Source organism: Pinus tabuliformis, chromosome 5_1 (assembly GCF_031772625.1).
Source record: "Pinus tabuliformis cultivar Carrire ecotype Pingquan chromosome 5_1, CPIR1, whole genome shotgun sequence".
Lineage (NCBI taxonomy): Eukaryota > Viridiplantae > Streptophyta > Pinopsida > Pinales > Pinaceae > Pinus > Pinus tabuliformis.
In genome coordinates this window covers 913507380-913532728 of record NC_142305.1, presented here as the reverse complement: position 1 = coordinate 913532728, position 25349 = coordinate 913507380, and the positions used below count along the sequence as shown (strand labels likewise).

Below are 25349 nucleotides of genomic sequence, written 5' to 3'. Positions count from 1 at the left end.
ATCCTCTCTCTCGATTGAGCATCCTCTAAAAGAGTCTACCTCTGCCTTTGCATCCTTGATATCTTCTCTTGGTCCTTGTTGATCAAGGCCATCTATCTCCAAATTTGTTAAGAAACTCAATGATATTCCAGAAATCGTGTTACCACCCTCTCTTCCTCGACGAGCTACCCTCTCTCTCTCAGAGCGTGGCTTGGTGGGTCAGTTTACAAGCCTCTGGGCTTCTCCTAGATTAGTGCAAAAGTGGGTCAAGCATAACTAGTCACCTTCAATCAAAGGGAAAATCTCCATTCGCTTCTGCAGAAGAGGATATTTCACATTCCACTTCGAAGCCAAAGAAGACAGAGATCTCGTATTCAGGAACGGACCATATTTCATGGACACAAGTGGACACTATCTTAATCAATGGACACCAGATTTCGACCCTGATTTGGATGTTTCAAATGTTGTTCCAGTCTGAGTTCACCTCCCCCACCTCCCCCTCCACTGCTGGGTAGATGAATTAGTAAAAGCAATAGGAAATGAAGTTGGAAAATACATAGACAGAAGCGAACCAAAGGAGAACATGCACGCTTGTGCAAGGATTTGCGTGGAAGTCGATCTGGGAAAAGTCCTTTCGAAAGCAATAAAGATCAAAGTCGATAGTTGGATGCACATTCAGCAACTTGACTACGAACAAATCCCGTTTAAATGCAAGGTATGTCACGAGTACGGTCATTTTGCTAATAGATGTCCAAAAAAGCAAGAAACTGATGAAGTAGAAGTCCAAGAAACCAAATGGGAACCAGTCAAAAAAAAGAAGACAGCGAACAAATCTTCCTCTCAGCAAGCTCCATCCCAAACAACACCTTTGAATCCCTCCCCCTCTCTCAACCATCCCCCAACCTCCCCTCCATGACCCCAATCCCTTCAAGCCCCTCGACCCCTCTTTCAATCCTCCTTTGGCCCTAAATGATCCCCTCATCCCCTCCTCCTCTCCCCCCTCCTCCCCCCTTGGTCCCTCGTGCTTGCCTCCCTTTACCCTCCCTTCCTCCCCAATCATTCCTCTCAGCCCACCCCCCCCCCATCCTTTGCAAGAATACTCACAAGGAATCAATCCTCCCTCTCCTCCTCTAACCTCCACAAAAAACAAGGAAGAAGAACCAACAAGGAAGTAAGAGACGACATGGAAGCAAAGGAAATGGAAATGGGAACACAACAATCGATGGATTCCTTCCCCAAAAAAAGTACAGGAAACAAGGAAAAAAACCACCACTCTAATCGAGGGAAAGGTCCCTCTGCCTCAACCCAAAATAAATAATGGTCTTGGTCTCCTAGAATTGCAAAGGATTCGAACACTCCAAATTCAAATCAATCAAAGACATTCTATCAACTGAGAATCCAGACATACTCATGATCCAGGAGACCAAAATAAATGTACAAGAAATGGGGAAAATTATCCAAAAAAAAAAGGAACTATGATGGAATAGCTCTCCAAGCAACATGGGCATCTGGAGGAATCTGCACAATATGGAGAAAGGGCATCTGGGAACTACATCACCATCAGAAAGATCTACATTGGATTAAAACTGAATTAAGAAACAAACAAATGAAGAGAAAATCTGCCTCTTCAATATTTATGCTCCAAATCACTACATGAGAAAGAGTTATGCTGGAACTCTCTCAAAGACACTTTGCTCCAAGATCATCACAAGAACATCATTATAGGAAGTGATCTAAATTTGGTAATGAATGCTAAAGAGAAATCTGGAGGCACCTTCCATGTTGATGCTTCTCGTGATTTGTTGGAAAGTATAATAGAAATTAGAAATCTTCTAGACATTCCTCTGAATAACAGGAAGTATACATGGAGCAACAAAATAATAGCACAAAGCAATATAAAAGAAAGGTTGCATCGAATCTTAATCCAAGAGAGCATTATAGCCAAATATAGTTCAGTTATAAACTTATATCAAAAATTATCCATACCTCTGCTTCCGACCACAAACTTGTTGTAATAAGATTAGGGAACTTGCGAAATTTGGGACCTCTCCCATTCTCCTATTGCCCATCATGGAACAGCAATGAATCAGCAAAACAAACAATAGCTAAAGCTTGGTCGCAGGAAATTATTGGATCCCCAATTTTCACCTGGGAAACAAAATTAAAAGCAGTGAAAAAAGATTTAAAAGTTTGGGCCAAATCCAATCACAATGAATCAAATAACAAGAAAAAAGAATTGCAAAAAGAAATGGATACATTACAAGAAAGGAAAGAATGCATAGAAGAAACAAAAGAAAGCCAAATTAAGGAGAAAGAATTATTCTGGGAAATCTACAAGAATAACAGAAAGGAGGAAGAGGAATGGAGACTTAAATCCAGGAGTCTATGGATTCAAGCAGGGGACAAGAATCCTTCTTCCACAACACAACAAGGGTGAAAAGAATAACGAACAAGATTGATACTCTAAAGGGGGAAGGAAACCATGAAATCAAAGGGCAAGAAGACTTGAAAAAAGAAGCATTCACCCATTTCAAAAATCTTCTAACAGCTGACCCAACTGTTAGAGTCGGTCTTAAGCCCTCCATCAGCGATCAAAACTCTTTGCATTTGCATATGTAGGTGTCTCATTAGTGTCAATTTTTGCATCCCGTTAGGCATGCCATAACCCTGATGGAGGAGCTGGTGTGTTGTACCCCTCTTGGCATTGCTGTTTCAAGTCATTTCAGTCATTAAGCTCTTTCAAGCTTGTCTTATCTTGTCTTGAAGTCAATTTCCTAGGTCTAGGGTTTTGGTCAAATATGTTTACAGGGTCATGTGTCTGAAAAGTCAATGAGTATTCAGCAAGCCAGAGGGATGATTGTAAAAGTGTTTCTTCAAGATTTCTTATCTGGTACAGCTAATCTTCACCTTGGATTTAAAAACTCTGTAGGTCATTTTCCAAGTTTTTGTAAATAAGTGATGAAATTTCAAAAGTCTTCAGCGAACAAAATGCAACCCTGGTCCCCTTGCCAAGATCCCTCAGATGATCTACCTGCAAAAAGAATCATGTCAAAGCACTCAATGAGTCAAATTCAGGACAAAAGAAACCAAAAAGTCAGTGTTATAAAGTGTCAAAGAGAAAACATTAGAAAGTGGGTTTCGTGAATGAAATTTTTTCAAATGAAACTTATAAAAACCCCAAATTCCCTCCTATCACTCTCATTGTGCATCCTAGACGCTTGCAAGAGAGGTTTGAGAGAGTGATTGAGAGAAAGGAGCGAATACAGAGCGAGTTCGGGCATTGGACTGGTGCGCGACCCGTCAAAGGGTCTTCCACAGTGTAAAAATACAACGGGCGCGACCCGTTGGGCATGGTGCGCGACCCGTCGAGCTGTCTCCTTGCAAATCGATTTTAAACTTGCTCAAACGCTCTCCAAGCCATAAATTCGTTTGAGGTAGGTGTTCTAAACTTGAAATGGTTGTTGGTTATGATTGGTGGATATCATGAAACATGTTTTAATGATCGAAATTGTGCAAGTGAAACCTCTTCATATGACTGCAATGTTAATGGGTAAAATGTGCTAGGGTTTGTGTTGTTTCAAGGTGTTTTCCCTTTGTAATTGTTTCCCTCCTTCCCCTTTCCACTCACACTTGTATGTATGCCTATTTTTCTCCCATGCTATTTTATAAATCAAATGCAAACCCTCCCTTCTCCCTAATAACTAAAAGTGTAAACCCTACCCCTCTCCCAAAGCATTCAAAACCCTAATCTCCCTCTACCATATGCATGTGTAAACAATAGAAAATGTTGGTGAATATGTCAGCAGTTTTGTGCATATGTTTCCCTATCTTCCCCTATTAATGCTGCATGTTTTCATATCCCCATATGTTCACTTTCATACATGTTTTTCCCATATGCAGTGATTTTTGCAAATGATTTCCCAATATCCCTGATTTTAAATATGTACTCCTATATGCATAATGGTTTGCAACATTTTCCTTAAAAATTCCCTGTTATATTTATATATTCCCAATTCCTTGTAAAAAGGTCCCTCCCCTAACATTTCCCTCATGTCTTTTTCCCCTTGAAACAGCATAGAATTCAGCACTTTTTACAGGCAGAGACAGCAGTACAGTTTGTCCACTTTGCTCCTAAACTATGTCAGAAACCGAAACTTACCAGCAAAGTGATGACCATTCAATATCTGCAGAGGTTGAGGTACAGAGGAGGCCTCGTAAGGGTGGTAAGGGTGGACATCATAAGCGAGAGGAGCCCACTTCTTTAGCAGAGTTACAGGCCTGTCCTATGGCAGTCACTTGTTTTCAGTACATGTCTTGTTATGAGTTCTGTGAGAGGATTTCTCGGATTCAGCACCACAGAGAGTTGGCCCGCCTTTTTGTTTTACACCTCCATGATGGACATGTCAATCTTGCAGGGGTGAACTTTACATTAACACCTGAGGTGATCTCACATGCTACAAGGATACCTAATGTTGGTGAGGTGTGGAATAAGCGCAAGATGCTAGATACTGTTCACTTTGAGCCTTATGTCCGGCCACCATTCATGAGACATTTGGCGGGTGTTTTTCCATTCAGGTTTCTCCGGAGCGAGTATGCTCCCATCATGAGGCTTATTATGCACTATTTTACCTGTGAGGGCAGATTTTCGCAGGTGTACTCATATCACATTCGCCTTTTGATGCACTTCACCCGAGTGAGGATGATGAACATCCCGGTTTTCTTCTTTCAGAACATTCAGAGGATGGTGCCCATGTTGCAGAGGAAGACCCCGGCACAGCAGTACAGGAGCCTTCACCATTATGGTTTGATTCAGCTAGTAGTATTGCATCAGTTGACTCAGCAGGGCATCTCATGGGAGGAGTTCATCTCTCGTGAGTTTTTCACAGCGCCATCACAGCCACATCCTGAGGTTGTTCACGAGGAGAGAGGACCATCACACCGACATCACATCCCTGTCACTAGACATGTCAGCTCCTCACCTCTGGTCACCTATCAGAAAGGCCCAAGGGCCTTATTTGCAGCAGCCAGGCGAGTACTATCTCCACAGCAGGTGGAAGGGGTCTCGCCTTCATCTTCAGCTCAGCGAGTGTTATCTCCACATCAGGTGGAAGGGGCCTCGCTTCCTTCACCAGCACAGGCAGCACAGAGGGGCAAACAGCCCATGATTCATGAGGGTCCATCAGGAGTTCCAGACACTGAGGTGATCGATCTTGAGGCCAGTTCTCCTAGCCGAGAGGCAAACGAGATCATTCAGCATCTCAGAGCTGAAAATGATGCTTTGCAGAGGAGATTTGAGGGTGCCCAATGGACCATCACCTACCTGGAGCAGCGCAACAAACAGTTGGAGGAGGAGAAAGCACTTGATGAGCTATGGAGGATTCGTAGTGACCGAACCTTGAACCGTAGAAGACCCGGTGACCCATTGCCTGCTAACCGAGAGTCTATGCTCATCCAGGAGAACGCACACTTGGAGAGGCTGTTGGCTAAGGCCAACCAAGAGAAGATATTGCTGAGGAACATGAAAAACCATTACTAGGCAAGAATGCATGTGTGCAAGGCCAAAATGAAGATGTTTCAAAGGCGGTTGACCGAGGCTCTAAAACGGAGAAAGAGGCCAAATCCCCTCCGTATCTTGGCTGAGGCTTCACTCAAAGATCATGGCACTCAATAGCCTAGCCACAGCTCAAATCCCAAAAAATTTGAGAATTTTGGGTAATTTTGGCATTTTTTGGTAATTTACAGGTTTTGGCTCTTTAACGGGTCTCACCCCCCGCGCGACCCTTCATCAGGGCAACTCCTTTTCACAAAAACTTAGCATTTCCTGATTTGTCATGCAAAGTTACATATGCCCATGGATGGACTTGAGTTTTTATGGAGTTTTGGGCCTCCAGAAGGTCAAAATACATGCAAAATTTGACTTTCTGCCACTTTTTTGAACTGCAGAAAGCTGTCTTGGGAGAATTGGTTTTTGACAGGGCAAATGAACTCCAAATTCAAAAATTCCAGTTGGGTTGGAAAGTAGACTCACAGACCTTTCCAACAAGCCCACTTTTGCTCAATTTGGCCACCTGCAAGTACCCCAAACAGAGCTCCAAAGGGGCGCGACCCGTCAGGCAGATTTGTCCAGAAATGCACTGTACAGCCCAGAAAACGCAGATTTGACTCAGTTTGACTTTTTGAGGTTAATGATGGTCCTCTTTGATGTAATTGTGACACCTTTTAGACACTTTTACCCTTTTGTAACTCTTCTAGAAGATTCATTTATGAAAAGGGTAAAAAATTAAATGTATGAATTGGTTTCCAAGTTTATAGAGGCAAGTTGTTTTGACTGCCTAGTTTGTAGTGCTTAGTTTAGAAGTGGTTGAAACAGCTCCTAGGATAGTGAGCTCGACCCATGGAGGCAGGGAAAGAGGTTAGATCATCTATATTATGTACTTTCTTGCTCATTTTCATGGTTGGACTCTTGAGGGAGAAGCTATCATTGTATTATTTCACTGTATCTCTGCAATTTTTGGCTAAGGAAGACCAGGGTTTTGCAGTCCTCTTTGGGATTCTTGTGGACTCATGTGTTGATGGTGTGTTTCTCAATGTTCTTGTAAGCTTTGTTATGTGATTCATTTCCTTTCTTTACTTCTGCACATTAAACAAATGAAGTGTTAAAGTAAGAATTCATGCTTGCCATGCTCTGCTTTTAAGTTTGTTTAATTTCAATGTTTTCTACTGTCTAAAGAGAATTCAAAGTTATTGTTTGCTCTCTTTAGCTCTTCATCTTTCTTTCCTGACCATCCACCTCAGTTAAAGGCATCAATATTGTCTCCTACCTTGCCCCAAAGAACCCCCTGCAGAAACTGTGTCCAATCCCCGCACCCAAAATTGCCCTCTCCTCAATTTGCCACCAAAAACCCAAAAAACCCCAAATCAATCTTTCTGATCAGTTTACTAGCCTAATATCAGTGATACCTTATTGGTCATCTCATTTATTGGAGATTTTGCGAGATAGACCGGAGAGAGCCTTCTCCTACCCCGTAGGGCTAGCTACGAGGCTAAATGGTTTGATGTTGCCTTGAGGTTTACCTTTCTCAGCCTGAGGTGAAATTTCAAGCGCTAACACCAACAACCCCTGATTTCGAGAATTTCATGCAGCACATCCCAAAAAGAATATCTGGAGAATTAATATATCTTTTGAAAGAGGTTAAAGAAAGCGAAATCCAAAATGTTGTTTGGCGCCTACAGCCTAACAAGGCTCCCGGACCAGATGGCTTCTCAATTGCTTTCTACCGACACAGTTGGAACATCATCAAAAAATACCTCACAAGAATGATTAGAAAATTCCTCAAGAAAAAGAAGATAGGTAGATATACAAACTCGACTTTCCTAGGTCTCATTCTAAAAGAACCTAACCCTTCATCCTTAAGTCGATTTTGCCCCATCTCCTTGTGCAACTCGTCATATAAAATTATCACCAAAATCCTTGCTAACCGCCTAAAACCTATTCTCCCCAACCTTATCTCTAAAAACCAAGGCAGTTTTGTGCCTAATAGACAAATCATGGACAATATCATGATTGTCTAAGAAGCGTTGCACTTAAGTTTAGCAAAAAATGAGCAAGGCATCATCATAAAACTCGACATGGCAAACGCCCTTGATCGAGTTAATTTATCCTTTCTAACAGTTGTTCTAAAAAAATTGGCTTCTCTGAGGAATTTATAGAAATCATAAAAGCTTATATTGTTGGCCCATGGATTGCACCCCTCATCAATGGAAGACCAAGTGAGTATCTTCAAAGCTCCCGAGGATTGAGACAAGGATGCCCATTGTCTCCTTTTCTCTACATTCTTATTGCAAACTCATTGAGTAGACATTACAGAACTGTTCGAACCTTAATTGGTCTAACAATAAGCTCAAACACCAAAAGCATAAATCATTCCTTTTTTGCATATGATACCCTCCTAATGGGAGGAGCATCTTGCATAGTTGCTCGAAGGTTCAAAAAAATTCTAGACAGCTGCATGGATGTCTCAGGAGGTCTTCTCAACAATAAAAGATGTCGGCTCTATGGATGGAATGCACCATCCCGAACTCTTCAAAGAATTGCACAAATTTTGGAGATTCCCCTTCAGATTCGATGGAGTCACTTCTTATATCTAGGCCTACCTGTATCCAAAGAAAACCTAAAATCAGAATTATGGATCAAATTCATTGAGAAAATGAAAAAAAAATATCCAAAATTGGGGAATGATTTGGCTAAACCTAGCAGGCAGAGTAACTCTAATCAAATCATTGTTATCAACTCTGCCTATTTATCAATTTGCAACAATATTAGCCCCAGAAAGTATCCACAAACAAATAGAACTAATCATAAGGAGCTTCATGTGGCAAGGAGGAAAATCAGAAACAAAAAAGTTCAGTCTAGTAAAATGGGATCAAGTAACTTCTCCCTATGAGAATGGAGGGCTTTCAATTAGACTGTCGGGACTAATGAATCTGACCCTTGGAGCTAAAATTGCCTGGAGATTCATTACTGGGGACTACTGCTAGTGGAAGCAGGTTTTGGAGTCCAAATATCTAAATCATTCTCGCTTCTCCCTCCTTTCAGAAAGAACTCCATTCAGGCCTTGTACTCAAATGTGGAAGCTAATAAAAAAGGTCCTCCCCCTCAAGGAAAACTCAAGACTACCATGGAATGGTCATGAGATCAATATTTAGAATGCCAGAATAATGGGAAAGCCACCATTAGCTGATCTCAAAAACTCCAACAGATAAGAAAATGGATGAGTATAAAAGGGCTCACCTCGCTTGAGTATATTTCACAATGGCATCAAGTTGACAATACATGGAAAAATTGGAATGCTCCCAACCTCCCCCAGAATCTCAAAGATATGTGGGAAGCATTAACCTCACATCTTAAAGGAGTTGCACCTATCAAACAAGATACCCATGATTCTTTTATCTGTGATCCCTCTGGAGCTAACTATACAGTGAAGTCGGGATACATGAAACTCCAACAGCAACAAGGCAATCAAAATTGGACCCCTTGGAAGTCGGTGTGGAAAGTTGAAAGTTTGCCAAGAGTCAAAAATTTTATTTGGACTCTTCTCAAAGGAAAAATTCTCACTGCTAACGATTTAAAAAAAAAAAAACGAATTTCTGGACCCTCTTGGTGTCCTATGCGCCACAAGGCCGAAGAGAGCATTCAACATCTTTTCCTTGACTGCTCATTTGCAAAAGAGTTTTGGACCTTGTTAGCAAGCCCTTTGGACCCAGAACTGAATTTTTCTCGCACATTCAATGAGTTCTATCTTGCTTGGGAGAAAGATTACCCGTACTCTCTCAAAAATAAACACACCATCAAAAGATATTGGACTAGTATCCCCTCCTTCCTTTGCTGGCAAATCTGGCTTGCTAGGAATCACAATATCTTCAATAACCAAACTCCCAAAATAGGTAAAGTTCTCTCTAAATCTTGGGGATTAACTTCTGAGTTTCTTTTAGCCAAAGGCATGAAAGCAATTGATTTTAATCAACTTCAGCAAGAGGAACAAGATTAGATCTCTTATGCAAACAGAAAACCCTCTCTGCCATCCATTCCAAAAAAGAAATATACATGCCTGAAGTGGAAAATCAGACTTAAAGAGGAGGACTTCATCCTACAGATGAATTCCCTCAAAAGACCATGCTTATTCTTCGATGGAGCATCTAAGTCAAATCTTGGGAAGTCAGGAGCAGGAGGCATTTTATATGAATAGGGCAGGCAAAATTCCATTATCTTCTAATGGGGTTTAGCCACAACTACAAATAATAAGGCCGAGGCTTACAGCCTCCTCTTGGGTGCAAAATCTTAAGAAAGAGAAACATTTTGAATCCAATCATCTTTGGAGACTCAACCATTCTTATTCAATCCATGGTCAACAAGACCAATCCAAAAAATGTTGCATTGAATCAAATATCAAAAAAGAATTAGGCACCACCTAATCAATCAAGGACAAGTCACCTACATGCATATTCTAAGGGAGAAAAAAAAAACAGCGAACATACAAGCCAACAAGGTTGTGGTACAGCCTCATGTATAAGTTTACATTAAACATGATACTTATCAACTCCCAATACCATAAAACTTCCTCCTTCCAGCCAATCCAATTAGTGTCTTTTCGTAATATGGGTTTGCCTGCCTCTAAATCTGCACCTATATTCTCAAGTCTGAACCATAATCCTCCTCAAATCCTACTCGATCTTATTCTCCGATCATGTCCGCTCTCCAAGACTGACACCCTCCCCTCTGATTCTCATGACTCCCCTCTCTTCCCCTCCATCATGCTTTCTCCTCTCAGCCTCCTCGTCTATTTATCCTCCATTTTCCTCGCTTATCCCCTCACTTCTCTCTGCAGTTTCCGCATTATTGGCCCCCTGGTCTCCCCCTCGACTCTCCTTGCCCGAGCTCCCCACGGTTTTATTCCTTCTCTCCTTCCAAGCCCGCCTTCCCCTGCTCTGAATCCATTGGCCTCTCTGCTCTTTTCGAGATCAAGCACTTTGCTCTCTTATCGGTCTCTTTGCTCTTTTCGCTTTCGCTCTCGTTGCCTTTTCATTGCCATTGCCAGCCCCCTCCTCGCACCTCTGTTATTCTACCCTGTCGAACTTTCTCAGCTCTCTTCTCCCTTTCTGCTTCTCCTCCTCCCTTGTCGAGATCCTCTTCCCTCCACAGCTCATTGGCTATCTTCGGCCAGCCCACAATATCAAAGGCAGCATCAAAGTCAGTCCACTGCTTCAAAGGTCACCATCAGCATCAAAGGCAGCCCACTAAATCAAAGGCCATTTACAGCAACACAGTAATTATGGATCCATTGGAAGCAGCATCTAAGAATGACAAGTGTGTTTATTGTAGAGCAAACAAATTCATGATCGATCAGCTCCAAGAGACTATCAAAGACATTCGATTCCAGGCAAGGAATGAAAACTCTCTACTCCTCAACAAACTTGCCAGTCAAAACTCTAAAATCGAATCTATCAAAAATCGTTGCTTGCACTTGGAGGAGACCATTACATATCTAAAAGGAATTCTTCTCAATCAGTCTAGAAAGAATTATGGGCACCAAAGCAGCAGAATCAAGTCAAAGCAAGAACCATCAATAAATCAAAAATAGGGGCTTTCAGCAGCTCTAATTATGTTCTCTTCTATCTTCAGTAGTTTCCTATGAAATGCAAATGTAATATTTTTTTTTTTCAGTTTGTAAGGCTATATAAACAGTTTGTAGTAGGCAAACTAGGATCATTCGACCTCAACCTCTATGCTAATTGGGTTTGTTTTCTCCTTGAATTCCTTTTCAACTTGGCTAGCACCAAAATCTTTGTAAAGGGAGTCAACTCCCACATCTTTTTTGAATGAAAATCAGTAACCGATTATGTTAAAAAAAGAGGGTCGAGAGGTCAGTGAATGTAGGAGCTTGTAGAGGAGAAGAGGTCGCAACATTTGAAAGTGGTTTTGTCCTTAGTTGTGGGGTTGTGAATGTAGTTACAATCAGCCCTAATCAGAGGGCCGAGATTGCAGAGGAAAGGCACAAAAGCCGAGGACAAGAAGGACAACAGACGTTGATAAACAAGGTATGGTTGTTCTCTTGTATTGGTGCTTTTGCTAGTGGATGAGAGTCCTAGTAGAGGACAAATTTGTTGGACATCTTGTGGCAGTTAGGAGGGTAGCAAGTAGGTGTCCAAGGAAGCCCTAAGTGCATACTTAAGGATTTTAGGTCTGCTAGGAGAGGCAGATTTGGAGAAGCTCTGTGACTGATCTTTGAAGGAAAAAAGAAGGCAGACAAGGGAGCAGTTTGTCTAGCCCAAGTTTGTTGAAGAGAAGGACATCTTGCAAAGATAGAGTCCAGCGCTCCATGCCCTAAGTTTGCCTCATTGGAGCAGCACAAGAAGGCAATAGAGGGAATATGTCCCTAAGAGCTTAGAAGCAATAATGGGCAGTCAAGGAGTTGTTCACAAACAAAGTTGTGAACAACTCACAAGAAGACCCTATGTGTTGATTCGTTGATGGACTAATGATCAACTAGAGGGAAGATTGGAGCCGTGTTCAATGACCTAAAGGAGCAGGATCATTGATAGAGGCAGAATGGTGTCGCTGCAAAACAGGAGAAAAAGGATCGGCAGACGTGTTCAGGACACATGAACTGAAAACACTGTGGAGCACTACATCAGCAAGTAGGTCAAGTGTTGTCTTGTTCAGAGTAGATTGGTGGTCAAAGTTGTTGACACCAAACCCTAGTTGTATTCCTTGAATCAATGATTATATGAGGGCCATGATCCCTGGTACGGAAGCCCTAGGCAGTTATATTATAGTTTGTTAATATAATGAAGTTGGGTTGTTAAAAATTGCAAAAAGTTGTCTATTTGTGCACCTGTTGATTTATTGTTGAATTTATTTCGTTGTGCAAACTAGTTTGTTGTGCCATTTGAGTTGGTTACGTCATATATTCTAAGACCCTAACCTAGATTCTCCAGTGTTGTGGAAAAACAACACGTTGGACCCAAAGATGTTAGCTAAAGACCCAAGAAAATGATTGCTTATTTCATTGGTTACTTGAGGGGCACTTTGATGAACTAAAGGGCACCTAAGGCTACAATGGAGAGGGATAAATTCAATGAGAAGAATTTGGTTTCTTATGTTAATGGTGTTTGAGAATGTAGGCTCAGGTCAACTTGGGCTAAAGTGGTGGCCCTTGGTGGCAAATTGACTCCACTAAGAACACTATAAGTAGAAGTAAGATTGAGCTCATTTGGCACATCCATGGCAATCATTCTACTGTGAAGACAAGAACCTAAAGGAGCTTGTTGACAGTGTTGGACCCGCCAACATTCAGGGTATCTCCCTGATATGAAGTCCCAACTAGACCTCATATCGTTTGGTGTAGGAGTCCCATCCGGTATGATGGCCCAGTTGCCATTGTCTTAAAGGTTTGCCTTAGCTCTTGCTTGTCAGCACATGAGAGTGGTCTGCTTTGTCTTTGAACAACGAGGTTCACATGCCTGGTGAGTGCTTAGTGTTACTTATGTCAAGGTTCTTTCACCACAGAGGGAGAGGGTGGAAGTGAGTCTCAAGTCGAAAGGGAATAGTCCCAACTCTATCAGAGACACACAACACAGCAGGACATGCGCAGCTTCCGGCAGAGTAGTCCACATGGATGCGGCAGTCACAAACACATAGTGAACGGATAGCACGTACAACACCCAGTGGAGTAGTCCACACGAGTGCGACGATCGTTATAAAAAGTTTATGGGAATGGTTCTGTCAAGTGTCCAGCAAGATAGCCCACACGGGTGGGACAGCGTTAACAACTTATATAACACATTTTCGTAAGCATATGTATTAGAACAACCAAAATAGTTCAACTGTTTTAACACGGGTTAAAGCAACATGCATTACAAGTGTCCAAAGAATAGTCTTACAAACAAATACAATACATGTGTGAAAACGTGTTGGCCTGTTATCAGGCTTCTAAATTAAGCGAAAGTTCCAAGACACATCGGTACACCATACATCACTAACCCCGATAGCGGGGTGTTGGAGCCATTGCTCGCTCCTCAAAGAAAAGACTACAGACTCTCAAGGCTATGTGGGAGGAGCCAAGGTGAAAAGTCTTTTGCATGTACAAATGAGGGGTATTTATAGCCAAGGGTAAAACTGGCCCTTGTGACTGTTCGACTTCCCTCATGACTATTTGACTTACATGACTCTTCAACTTTACATGACTCTTCAGATTTACATGTGGGTCTCTTGGACTTCCACATTACATTACATTGATTACAACAGTGTGGCCCACAGTAGTGATGTGGCTGAGATGACTCATGACATGACTCGACACGATAAAGCTGGTGTGTTCATGCTGCTGTTGGTGTGCATGTCGAGCTACAGTGTTGCTGAGTGATGGATGTGCTCTTGGTGTATCATAGCTTCACCTCTGCATGGCAAGGTGTGCAAAGTCTTCGATGGTCTTGGTGTTCGCTTGATGTTGCATGTGCACATCGCTCCTTCGCTTGTACTTTGGCATGCTTCATGTGTTCGTCCGTTTGCGAACAAATCTCCTCGCATGCATTCCTTGTTCGTCCATTCGCGAAACAATCTCCTCGCATGCACTCCTTATTCATCCCATTTGTCGTCGCGTCATGTCCCATCCATGTACTTGTATCTGCAATCCCTCATGACGAGACGACATCAAATCCAAAAATCTCCTAGTCTACCATGATGTATTGTCGCTCGCTTTTGGATGCTGGTAACCAGGAGAGAGGACAAGGCTCTGCAGCTGTGCAAGGCAGATTTCAAGCTGGGATGTGGGCTCCAGGCACTGTTCATGAAAATTGCGCAAAGGTCACTGGGAGGCTGAGATGGGCAATTCAGATCAACAGTGACTGTCTGTGGGATCTGGCTCGACAGGAGGGCAGATCTGCACAATTTTTTTAGGGAAACAGTGCAGGCAGCAGAGGGAGACTGGCAGTGAAAACTGCGCAATTTCTCCGAGTTGCTGGCAGCGGGAGGCTGCTTGGAAAAATTACGCAATTTTCTTGGGGAGCTAGAAGTGGGCTGCGGGAGGCTGCCAACAAAAACTGCGCAATGCTAGGAGGTTGGTCTATTGGACATCCTTGCGCAGTTTCTGAGGTGAGCGGGATGTTGGGTAGCTGGGGGACTACTCATGAAAACTGCGCAGTTTTCTAGGTGAGCTACAAGTCGGCTGATTGGGTGACTCGCTGGAAAAACTGCGCAAGTTTTTAGCGCAGTGCAGTGACGGACATAGGGTGTATTTCCGGCATGTCTGCGTAATTTCTTCAGTCAGCTGAAGCGGGTATTCTTGGCAACTTCTACGCAATCTTTTGGAGGAGTGAGGCCTAGGGTCACGGCCCAGTCACACTCTCCAGTTGACCAGCTGGAGGCTCGATCGATGTGCTTGCGGGCAGCGCATATTGAAATGGCTTGCTAGAAAACTTTTGTGCTGTTCTGGGTGACAGTCGGTCGAGTGAATTCCAGGATTGCGCAGTGTGGACTGCCCGGGAGGCAGCCTCAAGCTCTACCCAATTCTCGGCAATAGTAAATGACCACTAAGAGCTGAAACTATGCAATATAGCTCAGCGGATGTCCGATTGTTGGAGGATGGTCCGGTCGACAGAGTTTCAACAAAATGACCAAGTGTGTGAACGAGTGACTTTATACATGCATGACCTCGCGAACACACACTCAACATGACTTGACGACAAGACACCTCGAACCATCAAGACAACATACACTCAGTGTGATTAATTGACAATGTGAGCGACAAGCGTGACACTTGTGATAGATCGTTGAACAACCGCAATGACGCTTGCGCGACAGTGCATACAACTTCGTGTGTGAGTGCGACAGATGTTTACATAGCGGACACAACTTGTACACACGAAGGCAGACCTTGTGCATGGCCAGAACATGACTGCAAGCATGACATTGTGATCAACATGAAAAAAAATATGTTCGATGAACGGTCAAGCGAGGAGGGTGCAAAGACTCAACATGGGCTCACAGGATGAGCCCAAGTGCTTGCAAACATCAAGGAAAAACCCAAGGAAGGCTCTGAAATTGGATGCAGGCCAAAATTTTGGAGGGTGTTGCAGCCACTACAATAGAGATGCAGATCTGAAGTGGAGAGCACGTGGAGGTCTAATTATGTGTTTGGGAGTATTTCTGCCCTAGAAGTAGAAGATCAAATGGTTCTCCCCTAAGTTGAGTTTGTTGGACGTTGATTTTGGCATGGTTTTAGACATAAGTTTGCGATTCATCTCTGTGAACAGGCCAAGCAATTTTATGTGTTGTTAAGAAGGGTTGAGACCCTTGTCTTTGCTAAATAGGGAGGCCTCCAGGAGGGTCGAATAGCTGCCTCTTAGGCTGACTTGTCCAAGGAGGGCCAACTTGGTCTTGTGTTGACTCTTTGACTAAAAATAAAATTATTTTTGTTTTCTTTACAAAATGTCCAAATGGGACTTGATTTAAGCACATTTTCTTTGACTCTTTTTGGCTCTTATAAGCATGAAGACCATGCTTTGACCAAAAATAAATATAAATATAATAATAATCAATGATAAAAAATTTCATTTGATAACATTATGAAGACCGACACTAGTTACATTTTCAACAAAGTACAGTGATTTGACGAGGCAAATCCACTGTTAGATGACAGTTCTTTGGAGCCTACGAACAATGACCTTGGAGTAGCATTGGCATCGTATGAAGGCAGATTGATGAGCTGAAGTGTGCAAGGGTTTTGGAGGAGCAGACATCCTTGTGAGTAGCAAAAGGCAGAGGTATTGGAGCAGCATTTTTCTCTGCAAGCATAGGTGGCAAAGGACCTACCAGGTGTTCAAGACAAGTGGACTGAAAGGGCTGTGCTAAGTGCTTCATCAGAAAGTAAGTCAAGTTTGTTCTTGTTCTTGGGCAGACTGATAGTCAAGTGTTGTTGACATCAAGCCCTAGTCTTCCTTGTATCAGGGCTAATTGTAAGGGCCATGATCCCTAGTACAGAAGCCCTATGTTTTTTGTATTAAATTTCTAATACAAACAAGTTTTGGGTTTGTAAACCTTGTCTACTTCATTGATTCACTGTTGTTACATTTCTGTTGTGCAAAGTTCTTGTGATTTGTGGTATTTCAGTGTGTTTGTGATCGTGTTTGAGACAGACCTGTTATTGATTTGCCAAGGAAAAATCAACAAAGTGGCCCTCCAAAAGGTACAAGTCGGCTTAGTGAAAGGTCACACCAATTCGGGCAACCCAATCACTATATATTTCCATTTAACCTCATCACTTCAAGGGCAATTCAGATCACATCTCCTTATGTCTATGTTCACTCGTGTGAGACTAAAAGGACGAAGCTAAGGCAGAATAAGAGACCAAAATCTCTAAGGCTAGACCGAATCTCTGAGGTAGACCGAATCTCCAAGGCAGACCGAAATCTCTGAAGCAAAAAGAAATTCTCTATGATACAGTTGACTGAATTTCTGAAGCTACTTATCTCTGCTTGACCAGGTTTGACCTGGGTTTTATTGTTGGTCAGTTTGACCTTTTTTTAATTAGAAAAGATTAGATTGTATCTCTTGTTAAATTGAATAATCTCTCTAAGAAAAGGTTGTTGGGTTTTCCCAGGGTAAATATTTGTGTCCCTATTGTCATTTTTGTTTCTACTGTTGAGATCTTCTGTGTAATTGCTTACGATGAATATGAACTCAAGAAGGATTAAACTAAGAAATCATTAGAAGTAATTATCATCAGATTAGGTCGCGAAAAATTTGTGACACAAGAAGAATTAATTAAGAAATCAGTGGAAGTAATTATCAGACTACAAGATCATGAAAAATCAACAAGTAACTCCTACCCCAACCACCTAAGCTGCAAGAATGCACAAATTTGCTCCCCCCACTCCCACTCAATTCATATTAATTTGATGACAAGGTTTGTCATTTTAATTTTCTCTTATTGATTGTTATTTAAAAAAATATTTATTTTTTCAACCTTTTCTGTTTTTTATTTTTTAAATTCATCGTTTACCTACTTCCTAAGATTTCAATACATCATGTTTTCAAAAAGGTATATGTTTCCAAGTTTTATACAACTTAGCCTTATTATCTAGGGGACCCTTAACACATAACGTGAGAAATGTAGGGTTGTCCTCATAAAGATTTCCAAGTCTCAGGAATCTGTATACAGAAGCAGGCATGGTGCTGCCACCTGGATCTTTTAGATTACCATGATAAAAGTTGCATTTTTCTATCTCACCTTCTCTAATCACGTTATTCTAACATTTTATAAGTGAATCTCCTTGAATGGTTTTATGTACAATTGTTGAAATACACTATTCCCTTGAAGCATATCTATCAACCTAAGTTGCACGAAACGTTTTGGACTTTCCGAAATGAGTACGTCTAGAAACGTCACCTCCCAAAAATGGAAACGCCGGCTGAAACGTCATATATGTATATATAAAAATATATATATATATAAATAAATAAGTGAATAACACATTATCTTGCAAGAAAAAAGGGAATAAGACCCACAGATGACAATTTAAAAGGAAAAACAAGTCTATATTAACTCTAATAGATGGTTACATGATGGTCGAGTTTTGGCCAAGTTTCGGAGTTTCAGGTACGGGTACAGCCTGAAACGCCGCGTTCTTTGAACTTTCGTGCAACATAGCTATCAACTCATTCTAAATTATAAAATACATCTCACTCCCTGCAGGAGCGTTTTTTCTGAAAGTACAGAAAGGCCCAGAATCAAAAGATGGTTTTCATGGATATCATTGCTAGTGTTAGACAGATATAGGAAGGACATACCTTTAACACTATCTTTAATTGTCATCAACATGCATGTACTCCCCTTGTCTACCAGTTCTTGTAGACAGTAATATGATATTTTGCTTGTGCAAACTGATAATTAATCTGTATCCATTGTACCTTAAACCTGATAGATAAAAATTATGATGCTTATATTTATTACTTGGGAGATTTTAAAGTGTACACTCTTCTCCCTTTCAACATATATACGAACCTCATTCTAAATTACAAAATAAAATTCACTCCCTACCAATGTTACTTGGGAGCGGGAGCGGAAGCGGGAAGCGGGAGCGGGAGCGGGAGCGGGAGCGACCATTTTCAGAAGCTCCCGGTTTGGGAGCGAATCCCGGAGCGATTTTTTAAAAATATATATATTTTTTATATTTTTTAATTTTTGATACATATATGTCAACAAAAACATGTAGAATGATGAATTAGATATAAAAAACATAAAAAAACATAGATTGAACCATATAACAACAATCATCTAGAAGTTATAATCTTCATCAACCACGTCCGCAAGTTAGTAACATAGTAACATACAACATATTGAGTCTCATGATTCATCAATCTTAAAGTTTCAAGCTTTCAAAATTCAATATATAACATTTATCATCATTGATCACCAAAGTTGTACTTGTAAGCTAAGTGTAACCATTACAACAAATAATATCTAACATGAAATGAAATGTTATAAAATGAAATGAAATGAAACAACTTTCAACTTTCATGAAGCATCATATTCATAATTCATTACTAATGAGTTATAATTGCCAACTTCAAACTTAAATTGTCATATATTGTTTAAAAAAATATCATAATAAATATGAAAGAGTCAATAGTTATAAAAGCTACTAGAAACTAGAAAAGAGAAGTAAATCTATTATCTATTTCCTATGCTTGGGCCTCTTGCCACCACGCGAAATGTCTAATTTTTTAGTCTTGTTGCAAAATCAGGATCTTTGTCATTAATATCACCCTCCAAGCATTAATATCCAGAGGTATCTTTGTCATTACCTTTGTATCTGTATAAGGATCTTTGTCATTAATATCACCCTCTAAGCATTAACATAAGATAGAAAAAGCATAGCATGTCAAGTCAAGATTTTGTTTGAGTGATGCGTACATTTTTAGAAGGGTCATGATAGAGGAGTTCGACAACCAATGTCACTAACATCAAGGTACATAGAGGGATTGGTACTCTTGATTAAATATGAGTTCCATACCTTAATACATGACAAAATTCAATTGAAACATTGCAATCCCCCAATCCTGAAATCCTGAAAAACTGATAAGTCTGCTGGATTTTGAATGAAATCTAAAATTCTAATTTCTCCATATGAAATCCAATGAGGACGAAACCACTCTCAAACGTCCTGAGTCATTTCATGGTAATGTTAAAAATTTAAGTAAAAGGATGAAAATGAAAATTAAAGAAAATGTCACTTTTACTTTAAGAATTTAACATTACCATGAATAGCATATCAAAACTAGGGCCTAGACTTGATCATTAAGTTGCCCCACTCAAAAACTATTTGTTTCTTTCAAAAAAAATTGCATTTCGAACATTACTACAAAAAAAAAAAAATGCAAAAAAGGCAAAACGCTCCCGAAAAGGCAGGGAGCGAAATTTTTTTTAGGGAGCGCGCTCCCTAAATCGCCGCTCCGATTTCGGGAGCGCGCTCGCTCCCGCCCGGAGCGCGGATCGGGAGCGGGAGCGGGGGGGGGGGGGGGGGGGGGGCGCTCCCCCGCAACACTGCTCCCTACAAGAGATTCATTGCTGCAAGTACAAAAAGGCCCAGAATCAGAAGATCGTTCTCATGGATATCATTGCTAGTCTTAGACAGATATAGGAAGGACATACCTTAAACACTATCTTAGACTGTCATCAACATGCATGTACTGTCCTTATGTATCAGTTCACGTAGACATTAATATGATTTCTTCCTTGTGCAACCTCATAATTAATCTGTATCCATTTTATCTTCAACATGCTAGATAGATATTAAAATGCTTATATTTATCACTTCGCAGACTTTGAAGTGTGTAATTGATAACTTTAAGCTGCGAGTAATGACATTAAGTTGTGAGATAAGTAATAAAGTCATTGACTAGGTTATTGGGTGTTTTGGGAGTTATGTAATGTAATTAATGTATATCTACCACCTCATAAGTATAACAAGGTAATAAGTCTAGGATACTGCAATAGTATATCATCCAAACAATTTTCTCTCTTATGCTTTTCTCTGCCTTTTGTATTTCCCTGAAACTCTGACACAAGAAGGGTCAAAGGATATTCAATAATTCAAATATTTTGGAAATTTGAGTTGGAATTATGTTTATGAAGAATAATGAGAAGCTAATTGTTGTATTTTCAGCCCCTCCAAATAATGAAAATGTCACGGGAAAAAGAAATATTTCTTTCTTTATAAGCCTCTATATCTTATGCATGATAAGGGTCAGATAAACAGATAACCTTTCCTATTCCATTTACAATCATAAGGTAAGTAGTTGTGCACCGAACAAACGTTGCTATTGCCTCTGTCTTCACACGTAGTCCCAGAAGAAGCAAATTTTGGGCAAGAATGTAGAGGGGCTCAGACAGAAGTTCTAGAAAGCATGCAGCCCCTGCCAAAATATTGTAACAAATCTAATCAATTTATCATCAAAGATTATAAGGTGAAAGGAACTTCTATTTTCTAATTAATGACTAGTTTATATCCATTCTTGTTCACACAAAAAATTCATTTCAGATTTACAATTTAGAGAGCATGACAAAAAGTAAAGAAAGCCTTGTAGAGTTTTATGACAGGTGAAAAAGACAAGTCTGACTGGAATGAAGGGAGGAGGAGGATATATCATTCCCATCATTCGAAGTCTTGTCCTTTTGATTAATGCCTTGGCATATTTCAATCATAGCATACATTATTTATCTAATACAGGATTTAACTCTACAACAAAAACCTAGCACCCCAAGATGTAAGTCCCAAGCACTAAGCAATGTCACATGGTTTGAGTTCGAGTTCGGGTTCGATAATGATTAGGTTCAGTTTGAGTTCAAATCTTTTGATGAGGTTCACCATTAGGTTCGTCTATATATATAAAATGAATTATAGGATAAAATAGTAAGAAATCAACATCAGTAAACATCAAAAATGCTATCACGGACATGGAAACTGCAAGGATAAATTACAAGCTTGAGTTGTGACTTGAAGTTATGAGTTTTGATCTATGGACTTGGTCAACAACTATGAGGTTCGATGAGGTTTGCCAAACCTGAAAAATTTTTTAAGGTTCGCCAAAATTCGAACCTCAAGGTTAAAGATCGACGAACCTTGTGACATAGGCACTAATTACCACCCTAGTGTAACTTAGGAAGGATACCCACTATCACCTCAATAGCTCATCCTCTCTCTTTAGGTTGGCTCTTCTCCAACACAAGGGGAGTATCCCTAAGAAGAATTGCTAAGGCTGTGAACTGGCAGTTCAAGGTGATGTTTGAAGAGTAAGCCTTAACAAAACAAATGATTTTAGCAATGCTGAAAATAAGAATGGTTGAGAATAAGAACGATGATGGAAACCCCAAGTCTAGTATCCACCAAATCTTGTGCAAAATGGAATCAAGGAACATCACTCTAAACAGCACTGTTCTATGAATAATTAAAGAGAAAAAGCGCTGCAAATAGCATGCCACAATCAGCCTTAATGGTGCTGGAAGTTAAATAATTCTTGGAGAGCCCTATCAGTGCCACTCTTGAACAAGTTGATGAAGATGCTGCCTTATAATGATATCTCAATTACAAAAAGCACTTGTTTGATTGAAGGATTAATATATGCAGAATATAACAGCGAAAGTTAATAAAAGAGAGAAGCTCCACACATTTACTCCATCCAATATGATAAATATTCCATTACAAGGTCTTTATAAAACATTATTTGCAAGAGTCTCCTACGATTATCCAAGAACAATAAAACTTTAAAATATGCAAAAATTAAACCTCACATATGATAAAATGATACCCCCAATCTTCCCTTAAACTACCCAAAATGATGTCCAATATAGCCCAAGGGGAGGGCTACTCAATCCCCATATTCCCAACAACCTTTAGAATAAAGTGAGAACTCGTCTTTATAAAGTGTGTCCCTTTATCCTTCTAACTAACTCCATGATAAATCATACAAATTGTAAAATATTGAGGTAGTTAGGTCTCTCCTCAATCCATGGTTGACTGTAATGTTCCCGAGAAATTAATTGCCCAAAAGACGAATTAGCTTATCGATCCTTGTAGGCTATAGTCCTTAATAAAGGGGAAAACCCCAAATAACCAATGTTTGGGCAGCGGAGGGAAAGTTTTCGGGCGGCTGAACCTCACTCAATCAATTAAGGAGAAAATCCCCTCAAGGAAATCTATAAATACAAGGGGATTAGATTCATTTGAAACATCATTGGATTGGATCATTTATCTCTGTTTTTTCTTTGATCTTGAGGCTCTGAGCGCTTTAAGGCCCCTTTTCTCCTATCAATTTCATTGGTGAAAGATTCCACCCTAGTTCATAAATTATTTTCTCTTCTATTTTTCCTATTTTCTACTCTATTATGGCACAAGATTGTTAAATAAGTTCTGGTCTGAGAAAGGTCATAAAGTCAAACGAATTATTTCTAAGGCAGGAGCTAAGGAAGACAAATCTAGTCCTTTCCTGAGGTCAAATGAGCTTGGTTTGAGGACAAATAGTAACGGAAATTTGGAAGTCTTGATCTCGGGCCATATGAATCCTTTGTGACAAAGAGGCATCACTCCTAAGGCAGACGAGTATCCTGAGGTCCAGTGAAGGTCAAAACAAGCAAACTTGAGGGCATTTTGTGAGTTTATCATCATTATGTGCCAGTCCGAAGGGCCTGGAACATTTCTATGACAGACCTAGGGTTTCTGCAGTAATTCGAAAGTTGACTCCAAGGCCATAGTTAACCCTCTGAGTTAATTCGTGGATTCTTGTAGCAGACCCGGGCTTCTGTGATAGATGTGGCTTCTGTAATAGGTGTGGATCCTGTCTCAGATCTGAGCTTTTGTAATAGATGCAGATCCTGTAACACATCAGAGCTTTTATAAATAATGTGGATCTTGTTGCAAAGTATGATGGGTCAGGTTCAAGTCTATTAGAGTGCACCAGGGCTGGAATAGAACTCAGATATCTTGAGCAGACAGATTTCATGTAGGGTTTAGCAATCATTAGCATCTGAAATCTCTATTTAGGATAACATTTTAATTATTGTTTTTTTCTGTCACAGTTGAATGTGAACCATATTGGGAATGGATCTGTAGTATTGTGCCAGATTGTTGTATGGAATTGTCGAACAATACACTGTACAGTGGATTTATTCCATTTGTTGATTGGGGTTTGAATTTATTGAAAGCTACATTGCTCTGTTCAGTTTATTGTAACAATGAGAAGTTGATATTGTTCATCGAAGAATACATTACTTGTAGTAAATTAACTATTTTGGGAAAAGAAATTCTATTGAAACCCTGGGGAAAAATTACCCTAGACCATTACATTGACAATGCCCAACATATGTAAACATAAGCCTCTCCAAGCCAACTCACCTCAAACAGATTAGTGTGCATCAAATAATGCTCATGAAGGGAGCGTACCACCAAAAATAGGAATCAAACCAAGTCAAATGACAAGTGTCCACATGGTATGTGCCCTCCAAGAATTCATGCATATGAAATATAATAAAATAATTCTCCACATAGGAATATGTGCTCCAAATTCCACCAAGGAGAACACACTAATGTGACCTCCAAGATGCATGACAGAAACAAACATAAAATAATCCTCCTAGGGGAATGCTCCATTACAATTTCCTCCAAAAATAGCAAGAGGTCCATAAGATGCATGCAATCAATCCACATGTTGTAAAATTCCTAATCCCAGCACAAGAATTAGTTCCCAACAAATTTTATACTGAGAAATAAATTGCACCAACAAATAAATTCTAATTTGTGAACTAACCACTACTGGGCTCTTCAACAAATAAAATGGATAACATAAACAATAGGAACAACATTCACACAGTTGACACAATTTTTACCCTAGAAACCCACTAAGGGGCAAACCAACAAGAAGTATGTTCTTATTAGATTAGGAAGATATGGAATTTTCTTACAAAATTACAATGCTCCACAGGGAGAAACTCTCACAACAAATACACAGTTGTACGATTTCACCAAACCCAACAGAAATCGTGCCCTGCACAATGCATCACCCTACACGCGGCCTGCATCACTCAACTTTTGCCACCTGTCTCACCCAACTCACACGGCCTGCATCACCACTCATTCGACCCTACCTCTGCACTAAACTATATGGCCCTATTTCACTTGGCTTGATTATTGATATTTTTCACCGCAAATCCCTCTGTCTTCCACCAACAAGTCACACTCTCTCTCTCCACAAATTGATCTGCCCAATTCACCCTCTCTCAATGATGTGCCTGTTACCACTCAAACCAGCAGACGACCTAAAAGGGGTTCCTAAGAGAGCAATTGTTAGGTTAAGGGCAAGGTGGAGGCTTAGCCCACTATCACCACAGCTAAGTCTCCCTGCTCTTTACGAACTTTCACCGATGGGAGGAGTCTCGATAACGTATGGATCACTTGTAAAGTATATGTCAATGGATAGGTGGAAAGTGACCCTGGAAACACTTTCCCAAGGACGGAGTGAAGAATGGAACTTGCTTGCTCTTTAAGCAAGGGACTTGATCCTCCAGGGGTAAGGGGTGAGGATTAGAGGGTTGAGGAAGAAGGAATAGGTTTATAGACGAGGTTCTCCATCCCTATAATCCTTGGGAAACTTGGATTCCCAAATGGTCCTTGACAAATAATCTTTATTGAGAAGTGGGACCACATGGAGCCAAGTGGACCTAGCCCAGGCTCGGGGATGGAATGCAGCAACCAATGATGTTCCTATCCTGGACAAGGCGAAGGGAAATGACCAAACGAGAATATTTACTTCAAAAAGTTGA

The 25349-nt window shown here is 40.5% G+C and overlaps 1 protein-coding gene across 2 annotated transcripts in view; it reads right to left on the bottom strand.

The window, feature by feature from the left end:
* Nucleotides 1–25349, bottom strand: part of LOC149167781 (lipid transporter) — a 265433-nt gene that overhangs the window by 110106 nt on the left and 129978 nt on the right. For both annotated transcript variants that reach the window (XM_089433148.1, XM_089433150.1), the window contains exon 6: nucleotides 20799–20950. In XM_089433148.1, coding sequence (XP_089289274.1) covers nucleotides 20799–20950 — 152 coding nt within the window. The remainder of the gene's footprint in view (nucleotides 1–20798; nucleotides 20951–25349) is intronic.